We start from the raw sequence: 12,327 nt of genomic DNA, 5'->3' as shown, positions 1-12,327 counted from the left end.
CATTACGAAAGTTGCGTAAAAAGTTGCGCATTTTTCGTAGCGTTAAAACTTACGCGAAAAATGCGCAACTTTTCGCGTAAGTTTTAACGCTACGAAAAATGCGCAACTTTTTACGCAACTTTCGTAATGGATACGAAAAACTCGCGTTTTTACGCAAAAATCGTATTGGTAACGAAAAATTCATACAGAATCCAAAAAAATCGCAAAACATACGAAAAAGTCGCAAAATGTTCGTTTTCAAGTCGGAACTTTTCCAATTCGGGTCGGATTCGTGGGTTAGTAAATCAGCCCCTATATATGTATATTTTATTACATATAAATGTAATAAAAACTAAATATCAAATATCAAACTGCTGGAAATACTTTTTGATTACCCAGTCTGATATTTTGTAAAGCTGTTCCTATGTTTTAATGCTGTAATATGTTGAGTCATATGGTATTGTAGATTCAACCATATGGAGAAATAGTGGAACCTGAGAAAATGAGCATTAAAATTAAAATAAGAAAAACATTTCCACAAGAGGGTGCTAAACCCAAGGATGTGGGCAAAGTACTGTAGCTGTTGAGGATTGCTGTACTAATTTAACAGGTTCTTAAATGGTTGCATTTACTTGATTTGCTGAATGTAGGGGTCAGCCTACTGCTAACATTACAGTGACCAATTTCATTTAGAAAATCAGTGTTTTTTTTCTTAAAGCTGAGCAAAATAAGGGTAGCCCTGTATTCAAGAACACTTGTTTAAATCATACAAGAATTACATTATAAGCACTTGCCTACAGCAATGTCATTAATGTTTTTGTAAGCATAAGATATGCTTGCCAACCAGTATGGCTTCTCCCACTGAGCAGTATAATTTATGTTGGTGCTTTTACATAAGCCTAGATGTGGTCAGTGAGTTGATGAAATTGTTTTGACATGATAAAAAGCATACAGTATAAAAGTATGCAGTCATCGTTTCACCATCAAAGCCCATTGTTACCAACTATTGCCAGGTTGCCATGACCCATATTCCTTTATTTTTCTTTTAGCAATTGGTTTGGTTTAGTTTCTCATTGTTGATTGGTTTAAAAAGAAAAAGACCCATTGACTGAAGACAATTCTTGTTGATAATTTATGCAGCTTTGTCTGTAACATGTTTTATTAAGAGCACATAACTACTGCAAAATAAATTCTCCTCTGACAGTTTACTGGACACACCTTCACTATTTCTTGCAATAACAATTAGAGACTAGCTGTAAGAGGTTGGGTATAAATACATATTATATTTGAATACAGGGATGAAGTGGTGTATTTAAAGGGAACCACACCCTTTGTTTTTTTTCCACAATGAAAAACCTTAATGCTATATTTAATTAATGTATACTGCAATTACATTTTCTTTCATTATGCAAATCATATTTATGTTCTAAAAATAAGCAGTCTGAAATTGGTCTTTAAAATATAGAAATCTTTAACTTACTCTCCATTAATGTTTGTGGACTTGTTTATGAATGAGGGACATATTTGCACCTGGCCAGTAACCCATAGCAACCAATCAGCTGTTTGTTTTTATGGTTTTATCTACTGCTGGCTGAAAAGTGCTAATCACTGATTGGTTATTATGGGTAAATGTGCACATGTGACTTTAACTTTTATGCAAGTTCTGGATTATCATTTAGATGACTAGAATGTAGGACTAGAACAATAAAGAATATTAATCCAATTTTATTCTCACACAGAACCCTCTTTAGGGGTGGCAAATAGTAGTAATTGCTTTGGGTCACATGTGTTGCAGCACACATGTTGCAGCAATACATTAATAAATCGAATCTGCAGAATGGCAATTTATAGAGATTCATGTAATAAACAGCATGGTGTTTTTTTGTCTTCCTAATACTCTCATTGTGATCCCCAACACCCTAAAAAATAATGCTTTAATTCAAGATTGCTGTAAGGGGCCCAGCAAATTTTAGGCCTGCGGGATGCCCCCTCTAGGCAGGCCCATGTGGCATTTGCAAAAAAGCTTGTGCTGGGCAGGGGGGCAGGCCATTTAAATGGTGGTTGTTAAGGTGGGTCCTGTTTTTGTAGTTCAAATGAAGTGGAGAGCAAGTGTAGGTCCTAATTATTATTATTATATCCTGGTAAGGGTGTTATGCATGTCTAAACAAACATGTATTGGGGATCAGTCTCTAGGGAGTGGGATGGACCCATTTGGTGCAGGATTTCTTGGTCCAATTGTATTCACAAAATTACCATGGAGTATGTCCCAATGTAGGAATATTAAGGATTTTATTCCAGTATGCCTCATTTCTTGGGATTATGTACTATAAGTTTATGTGCCATAAGTGTCCCCACAAGAATACTGAGATGTTGAGCTTTATGCTCGCAAGGATTTTGCTAGTATTAATGCAAGAATACTGAGGATTATATTACAGGGGAGGGTGTCAGATTATAATTTAGTGCACGTTTCCTGTATATTATGTCTGACTGGTGAGTATGGTATACATTTGAGACCCTGCACTTATCCCACTGCACTCATTCCACGCAGCACTAAGTACTGACCTGAATTCATAATATAACAACAGTTAAATTTCACGTTTAATTTACCCCTTATAGAGTAAAGCATAACAAACCCCTGTGGTTTAAATTTCTTCAAATGACCTTTCTTTATTATTTGTTACAGAATATTTAGATGCACTACTAGAGGATAACTGATTGGGTAGTTATATTTAGTACTGGAAAATATATTTGGTAGCAGATTGTTTCATGTTGTCCCATCCCATTCTCTCTTTAAAACTTCACCACTTCCACTAAAATGTGAAGCTAGTATTGGTATTTTTCAGGGAAGTAGCAGACTTGGTGCCAAGAAGTACACAGTGTTTGGGATAAGTTTACTATGTGATCTGCCAATTCCTGACTTTCAAGCTTTAGGTTTAGGTATCGTGCAATAAATAATGTAGGCGAGGCTTGGAGCCTGTTTACTGGGTATGCTAAGAATAGCTGGCACACAAAGCAAGATTTTATCTTTAAAGTCTTTTTTTCTGAGCCTTAGTATCCATTATATAGTATCTATTATATACACAATATATTGTGTTTATCTATGTATGTATCTATCTATGTAGGTATCTATCTATATCTTTCTCTATGTAAGGTAATTACACAGGGTCTCATTCAAATGTTATTACAGTTGCAATAAAATTAATTAATTTGCTCTACCAGTTTTCACCTGTTTTACCTTGCAAATCATTTCCATAGGCTTCCTAAACTGTAGGGCTCATTTAGGAACACAAGTGCTGTGTGCAAAGTACAAAGTTGGTCATGTTTTTTCCCAAAATGCAATTTTCCCAGAGCATATTCAGGCTTGCAAAGATTTACATTTAGTGCACCTGCGTCTGATACTGTATATAGAATTGCATGCAAATGCATTTGTACTTTTTGACATAGTAGCACTGAGGATTTTCAAAGTGGGGATTCATTTCCAGTGCTCGGCTTTAAAATCCAAGTCTGTGTAATTCTTTAGGTCCAAGTCTGCTGAACCCATTGATGCAGCCCGCAGTGGGAGCCCTGGTATTACCACTACCTTTGAATTGTAGGGTACAACAACTTTTCCCAGTTGATTACTATTGAAAGAGTTCATTTAGTTTGTAGATAATGCATAATTGTAAAAAGTTGACATATGTTTAGCCTGAAGGTGAAAATATTGTATACATTTCCTGACCCCCTGGGCAGGTATGACACCTTAATAATTATAGTAAACAGTTTTAATTCAGACTATCCAGGATTCAGACTATCCTGCAGCCCTCTCAAGGCACAATAGGCCAGTTTACTCTAAAAATGTAATTTGTCAACGCCCTTCCTCGGCATGTTGACTGGGTGGGAAGAGGTGGTGCGAGGAACCAATCATTTAGTAAAAATATAGATCTTTTCTATTTAGTTATATACTTTGATAACAACATGTCAGATCATCTGACCATTTCGCTTACTGTGGATTAGCCCTTCATGATATTATCAGTTTTCAGAGGCCATAAAATGTGGTTAAAAAAATGCTTCAAAAACAGTATTCACTCTTGCAATAAATCTTTTTGTATACAAGTACATGTAGATGACAGAGGTCTGTCCTGTGTTGCTTTCAAGTTTCTCTATACTATTTAGAATAATCATATCCAGTCCAGTCTTTAAAACAATCGATGGGGGGCCCCTTACACTATTAGGATGGATAATAAAATACCATATTTTTGATATTTTATGCTTTGGTAAAGTGCATCTAGCTGAGCATGTACTGCTCCCCAGAAAGACTTCCATCCAACTCACAGGGGACTAGGGTGTAAGGGGATAGTGGTGGGGCACTAAAGCTGTCCTTTTGGCACTGATTTTAAGTTTTTGTTTTTGAAAATGTGCTTAAGGAACTAGCCCTTTCAACTCTCTTTTCTAGTAAAGCAGTGATGGACCTGCTGGTGGATTTATGCAGTCAGTACCATTTGAATCCTGCTCAGCATATCATTGAGGCAAAATCTGGCGAGTCCCAGCAACCGTTCACTTTGAGGCCAAATACTCTCATTGGAACACTGGATGTTCAAACAGTATGTCTGAAGGAGAAAGTTGCAGAAATCAAAGTAAAAAAGCCTGCTCCAGTGATTCCAGAGGTAAGAATTTACTTACAGACATACTGTATGATAATAGGTGATGCTGCAGTGAAGGAGAAGGAAAGATAAAATTACTGGGAGGTACCAAAATGGTAGGCACCCCCCAGTGATTGTAATCGCTTACCTTATAGAGGTAGCGGTGAAGGAGCGGTCCTCTTCCTCCTGTCTTCTTCAAAATCCTGGGCCAATGCATGCACAGTAGAGTGAAAAGCCGGCTTTTTTTTATTAAAGTTGGTTTTTCACTCTACTGCGCATGCACAATTGGCGTAACTAAAGAAGGAAGAATATCGCTCTTTCACAGCTACCCCGGGGCGGGTGCAGTTTTCTCCTAACAGGAGCACTGGCCTGGGGTTTAAGGTAAGTAATTACAATCACTGGGGGGTTCATAGAACAGAATCTTTAGACACCAAAAAAATTATTTCAAATATCTTTTTCATGACCTTTGTACAAGTATATGGCCTGCCTTCTCCTGTCTTTATATTGTAACATACTGTTAATCCTAAGTAAATTCTAATACAGTACAGGTCTGGGATCCCTTTTTTTGTAAACCAGAAAGATCCCAATTATGGAAGGCCGTCTTTCACAGAGTCTGTTTTAAGTAATTAATTATGATTCTTTAATTGATTTCTTTATCATCTGTAATGATAATACAATACCTTGTACTTAACCCCTAGCCATGCTGCATGAGTCCATGTGTGATCACGCTGTGCTGGATCCTAGTTCTTTAAATAAAACAGGGTCTCTCACTCACACCTGATTGTCATCCCAATACATGACTAAATATAATTTTTGTTTTAATTGTTTAACTAGGTTTTCTTCTACTTGTAGGATTTGTTTGAAAATCAGGTGATGTTTTAGGTCATATATATATATATATATATAAAAATACAGAAAATGTTAAAGGGTTCACAAACTTTCAAGCACCATACTGTATATTGTGTGTGTATGAAGCATATATGTGTATATATACAGTACTTACAAACACAATGTATGTATACGCACCCCCACACTTAAAATTTAGAACTAACAATGTGAAGAAAGGCTGGAAGCACCATACTGTATTTTACTAGGTATGTCAATGCTAGCTAGTCTTATAATACAATTCTTTGAGAGTGAATAGCTAAAATGTCTTGCATGTTATGCTTTCTTTTTTGCACACGCTTTGTTTGTGTAATATCTACGTAATGGCTAATCCGTAATAGGTAGCGTCTGACTTGAGAGGCATTCATCTGAATCTTCTTGCTAAGCCTTTTGTCAGTGTGACAATGTGTGGAGGCTAAATACCTTCTCCAGGTGTGATTGTAGTTTCCTAGTAGATTCCTACTAAAGCACATGGTAGCTTTGTGAATAAAAGCTTCTAAGCTCCTTTTTCATCTGACCTGTTCCGCCCCTACAAGCCAAATGCTAATGAGTCATTACATATGTATGAGAACTATCAGGTGAAAGGAGGAAGACCAAACTGTGCTATCTAAATTCACTTTATACCATTTGACAGTTGCCAGTTCTCACTGTACAGAATCTAATGGGCCTTTTGTTCTTTTTTTTTGTCCCCTAGAAAACTGTACGGCTTGTTGTGAATTTCCTTGGGACCCAAAAAACTGTAGTGAGAGTCAGTCCTGAAGTGCCCTTGCAAAATATTGTAGCAGCCATATGTGAGAAGTGTGAATTTCAGCTTGAGGATGTTATTTTATTGAGAGACACTACCAGCAAGGAGGAACTGGATATGGCAAAGTCACTTAAGGTCTTGGGAATCAAGGAGCTTTATGCTTGGAATAGCAAGCAAGGTGAGTGTCATTAGTGTCAAAGTCATTCAAGCAGCTTATAGTTGGTATAATAAATGAACTAGTGCTTATCACCTTTAGAGAATGGGCAATAAACAACAAAAGCATCTGAATTACTAGCAACAAACTTACATGAATACATGTTCAAGCAATTACCTTTTATAGAAGTGTTAAATGTAGATATACTTCTCTTATCATTTAAAAGAATACACACTTTTACTGCTCTTTTAGCTCTACAAAACCATTAAACAACACACAACAGGTACGAATTTTCCACTAAACAGCAGTAACCCATTACAATGAATTAGCAATGTGGTGCAGTTAGAATAAAAATTATAAGCCTGATTGGTTACTAGGGTTGGTATATAATGATAACCATCATATTATGTTTTTAAATTCTATGCACAGTTGATAATATTTATTAATGTCTAGTTTGTGTGTACTAGCCTGATACAGGAAGTAGATGGTTCCCCTTCCCTGCTTCTATGTAATACCATCAGCATCAGCACAACTTGAAAACCCCAAAAGCTCACCTTGCAGGTGGTGCAGATTTTACCTGTGATAGAAAACTGGATGCAGAAATGACAAGTTCCCTTACTAAGAAATGGTTTAGGCATGGTCTGAGGTAAAATAATAGGTTTGGAGGCTATTGTAAAGATAAGTAACAACTACACTGCTTTATATATATAAAGGTATCAGTTATATAGAAAGTTCCAGATCTCTTATAGACTTCATTTTAATCAAATAATTCAAATTTGAAAATACAAAGAAAAAACAAAAATATTCCCTTTTTCTATGTAATTATAAAACAGTACTTTGTATTTAATCCTGACTATGCTGCATGAAACCATACTGGAGGCAAAACAGTCCTACAAGGTTTATTTAAAGCTGAAATTATTTTTAATAGACTTAAGGTATAGTGATACAGATTACAGAAAGACCCCTTACAAATACCTGAGCATTCTAAATAACAGGCCCCATACCTGTTTATAACCATTGTATTTGCTTTTATAACTGTACATAAAGTCATTATGCTAAAGTTGAAAAGCCAGTTTATAATTAGGCTTAGCTTCAAATGTCTTCATTTTAATGCCACGTAATATATGTTAACAAAACGGCTTAGATATATGTGTGTGGGTTTTGTATGTGTGTGTAATAATTAATACGTTTTCTCAAATGTCAAATGTCTCACCTGTAGATGGAAATTATGAATAGTTTGTCATGTACTAACTATCTAACAAATGTCACAAAATGTTTCACTAGTTATTTCCATTTAATTGTGTGCCCTTCAGCACTATATGCATGCATTTAAATAATGCACTTGTACACATTATGGAAATAATGAAAAATATATTCTTGATTTTCCTTGTTTAGGTATAACCTACACAATTCTTTCCAACCTACTTCAGCAATACAAATACCAACCCCCTATTCTGGTTGGTTAAACTTCTCTTATCCCAACCCATCAGTAGATTTAACAATGTAGTCACAAAGACAACAAATGACCTTTTCATGATGTAACTGGAATACTGCCATTTGAGTACAGCAAACAAATAACTATAAATGTACAAAAAATCTGATCATACACATACATTGTTCTAATTTTTGAACCTTCTCAGAAAAATGCAGAAAAATAATGTCGATAAATAAAGTCGATCTATAGTATGTAAATGTTACTACACATGCAGCCACTGCAAACAGCTGCAACCCAGCTGTCTTAGTACTGTACATATTGGTACACAATTAAGGGTAAATGGGGGATATGAGTTAAGGACAAGTCTTCAAATGTAATTTTTTTTTTTAATTTTGCCTGTACCAATTGCAATCAGTTCAATGTTGATAACTGAAAAGTTATGCATTTAATAGAAATAATATAAATACAAGTTATACACTAAATGGTAGTGTGTTGGGTTATCCTTAATTGAGAAGGATATGGGGATTTTTAAAGATAACAAGTTGTCTAATTCCAGGCAATGTCATTCTGTGGCTACAAAAGTATGGATGCATTCAATCCACTATTTTGGGATTTGCCTGAACCCCAAATTCTGCATGAAAGATTCAGGCAAATCCCAAACCACATGCTAAAAACTTTCAACTTCCGTGTTTGCATGACAAAAAGTTTTAAGGATTTGGATTTGGTTCGGGCAAGCACTTGGATTCGGCCAAAACCCAATCCCTCTTAAAAAGGCTGAATCCTGAACCGAATCCTGAATTTGGTGCATCTCTATACAAAAGTAAATAATGTACTGTCATGCATAAAAAGGCATTAGCTCAAGGGATGAAAACATACTTATCTCTTCTGTATAGGTCTCTAGTAAGGCCTCACCTTAAGTATGCATTACAGTTTTGGGCTCTATTAATGAGCTGGAGAGAGTACAGAGACCTGCAACTAAACTGGTAAAAGTGATGGAGAATTTAAGTTATGAGAGTTGACTGTCAAGGTTGGGGTTGTTTTCTCTGGAAATAAGATGCTTGCAAGGAAACATGATTACCCTTTTTTAGGTATATTAGAGGCAGGGTCGGACTGGGGAGTTCAGGGCCCACTGGGGCTGCTGCCTCAGGGGCTCCTGCACCCTCCAAGGGGCCTTCACCCACACACACCCCACAGGGGCCCCCACAACCCATCTGACCTCCTCCCCTGAGTGCACATACCTTTAGGGCACTCAGAGAGAGGAGATAGACCACTGGCTCAGGGCAGTGCCTGGTGGGGATCTGGTCTGGGCTGGACCCACTGGTGCCAACGATCAGTGCACCAAAGGCCACCCCTTTCATATAAAAGGATTAGAGCTTGAAGTATCTTGGGTGTTTTTTGACATTGAGGACAGTGAGGTTATGGAATGCCAAGGCTGAGACTGGGATGATCCCCGCCGGTGCTCCCCCTCTCCTGACACGCCTAAGGTAAGAATAAAGTATGTGCACCCGGTGGAGGGAGGTTGGGGGGGGCGGCAGTGTCCCTTGAGGGGGTGCAGGGCCCCTAGGGCAGTAGCCACGTTGGGTCCTGCACCCCTCAGTCCGATCCTGGGAATGCTCTGTCGAGTGATGTTGTGATGACAGATTCTATTAATGCCTTTAAGAGGGGCCTGGATATTTACTTGAACAAGCTGACTTCTTTAAAAGCAAAGTCGATTCTATCCGCAAAAATTTTCCCAACCTTCAGATACCAGTAATCTCAACCTTCCCGAATCTCCTCTTTCTGTATTTAGCTCCTTTGATCTCGTAACAGAGTTTGAAGTTTCTCAGCTTCTCCGATCCTCTCCACCTACTACCTGCTCGCTGGATCCTATGCCCTTGTCACTACTTAAACAGTGTGCCCCTGCCCTTACTCCAGCTCTTACCCACATATTCAATTCCTCTCTGGTTTCTGGAACTTTTCCCTCTCTATTCAAACAAGCATGTGTCAAACCCATTCTTAAAAAGGCTACACTGGACCCATCCTGCCTTTCTAACTACCGTCCTGTCTCTCTCCTGCCCCTTCTGGAACGTCTTGTCTTATCTCGTGTCACTAACTTCCTCTGCACTCATAATCTGACCCTATGCAGTCTGGTTTTCGGCCTGCGCACTCCACTGAGATGGCTGTATGTAGAGTGGCAAATGATCTCCAGACTGCCAAGGCCAAGGGACACTACTCAGTTCTAATTCTGCTGGACCTTTCCTCTGCTTTTGATACTGTCGACCATTCTGCCTTTATGCAAATTCTCTATTCTCTGGGTATCCGGGATCAAGCTGCATCCTGGTTCTCTTCCTATCTCTCTAACCACTCCTTCTCTGTTGCTCTTGCTAACAAATCCTCTACCCCGGTTCTTCTTAGTGCCTCAGGGCACTGTGCTTGGTGCTTTGCTGTTCTCCCTGTACACTTTCTCTTTAGGAGACCTTATTTTTTCTTTTGGTCTTAAATATCACTTATATGCAGATGACATCCAGATATATTTAGACACCCCTGCACTAACCGCTGATGTTCAAACCCAGATTGGTAACTGCCTCCTGGCTATCGCCTCCTGGATGAACAGGCACCACCTCAAACTTAACCTAGCTAAAACAGAGCTCATGGTCTTCCTGCCCAAACCTAGCCCTTCTCCTTTCACCATTACTATTGACGGCATGACCATTAACCCTGTTAATTCTGCACGCTGCCTTGGGGTTATCTTTGACCAGTCCCTCTCCTTCTCTAATCATATTAATAACACTGCCAAAACCTGCCATTTTTTCCTCCGCAATATTGCCAAGACGCACCCCTTTCTTTCTCAAGTAACAGCTAAAACACTAATCCTTTCCCGCTTAGATTACTGCAATCTCTTACTAACCAGCCTCCCAGACTCCCACCTCTCTCCCCTGAAATCAATCTTAAACTCTGCTGCCAGGATCCTCCTGCTCTCTCCTAAGAGGGAATCTGTTCAGCCCCACATAGCCTCTCTAGCATGGCTGGCTGTTAAGCAAAGGATAGCATACAAAACCTTCTGCAAACTTTCAAAGCCCTTCACTCCTCTGCTCCTCACTACATTTCTTCACTGGTCTCCCTGCACGTTCCTTGTCGTCTCCTCTGCTCCTCTCAGAGCCTCTGTCTTTTTACACCATCCAAACCCACTGCGCTCTCTCGTCTTAAACCTTTCTATCTTGCTGCTCCTTACCTCTGGAACTCTGAGTCCCTCTGTAGGGAACACTCACTAACTCTCTTCAAGAAAAAGCTCAACTGTTACCTTTTGGAGCACTAAAACATTATTTTGCCTAGTCCTGCACTTAAGAACAAATACCCATACCTGGTGCACTCTTACCTTCCAGTTTCTGCCTGTGTGTTACCCATCCACTTAGACTGTAAGCTCTACGGGGCAGGGACCTCCTTCCTACTGTGTCTCATACCACATGGCACTTATTCCCTGTGCATTTATATATATTTATTGTATTTATTATAACACTTGTCCTCCCTGTGTGTAATTTTGTATTTTGTAAGATTGTACAGTGCTACGTACCCTTGTGGTGCTTTATAAATAAAGTTATACATACATATGTACAATACCTAAATCATAACTAGATCAGTGGTTCCCAAACAGTGGAGCTGGTGACCTCTTTGTGAAGGGATGTTGGAGTAGTGGCAGGGGTGGGAGCACGATATGAATAATTGGGGTAAGAGTTTGCTCATCCAAGATACACTATGGGGCTGATTTACTAAGACAAGAAATCGAATCCGAATTGGAAAAATTCCGATTGGAAAATGAACATTTTGCGACTTTTTCGTATTTTTTGCGATTTTTTCATCCCCGTTACGACTTTTCGTAAATTGTCGAGACTTTTTCGTAACCATTACGACTTGCGCGAAAAGTCACGACTTTTTCGTAGCCGTTACGATATGCTCGTATCTTGTCGCGACTTTTTCGTAAACTTTCAGACTTAGCATGATTTTGGAAGCCTCCCATAGGACTCAATGGCACTCTGCAGCTCCAACCTGGCCCAAGAAAAGTCACCATACTGAAGCTTGAATGAATCCGAATCTTTCGTATTCGGCGCGAAAGCTGCGAAAAAGTCACGACTTTTCGCGCAAGTCGTAACGCTACGAAAAAGTCGTGACATTTTGCAAAACAGTCATAACGGCTACGAAAAAGTCGAGTCAATTTTCCGAAAAATCGCAAAATACCGATCATTACGAAAAAAACGCATTCGGACGCATTCGGCCAGTTCATGCATTAGTAAATGTGCCCCCAAGAGTCCAGGTTGGAGGTCAGTTAGAGTAATATTTGGAATAAATATCAATTTGTTTCTCTAGATATTCTTGAAAGAATGGTTATGGGCTAAGTTGACCCGGACCATGAAGGGTGAACAGTTTGACAAGAACTTACTTAAACCAGGAATATGACCTAAACTGACCTAAACCAGGAATAAAATAAAGGGATTTAGTGAGTAGCCAACTTAATCAATGAACTTAATTAAAATTA

The 12,327-nt window shown here is 38.6% G+C and overlaps 1 protein-coding gene across 4 annotated transcripts in view; it reads left to right on the top strand.

Annotated features, from left to right (window-relative positions):
- cobl (cordon-bleu WH2 repeat protein) overlaps positions 1-12,327 on the top strand; it is a 176,567-nt gene that overhangs the window by 44,030 nt on the left and 120,210 nt on the right. For all 4 annotated transcript variants that reach the window (XM_012965484.3, XM_031904059.1, XM_031904057.1 and 1 more), the window contains 2 exons: positions 4,412-4,622; positions 6,178-6,406. In XM_012965484.3, coding sequence (XP_012820938.2) covers positions 4,412-4,622; positions 6,178-6,406 — 440 coding nt within the window. The remainder of the gene's footprint in view (positions 1-4,411; positions 4,623-6,177; positions 6,407-12,327) is intronic.

Source organism: Xenopus tropicalis, chromosome 6 (genome assembly GCF_000004195.4).
Source record: "Xenopus tropicalis strain Nigerian chromosome 6, UCB_Xtro_10.0, whole genome shotgun sequence".
Classification (NCBI taxonomy): Eukaryota; Metazoa; Chordata; class Amphibia; order Anura; family Pipidae; genus Xenopus; species Xenopus tropicalis.
Note: the sequence above shows the minus strand (reverse complement) of the source record. Positions and strands in the feature narration are given on the sequence as shown.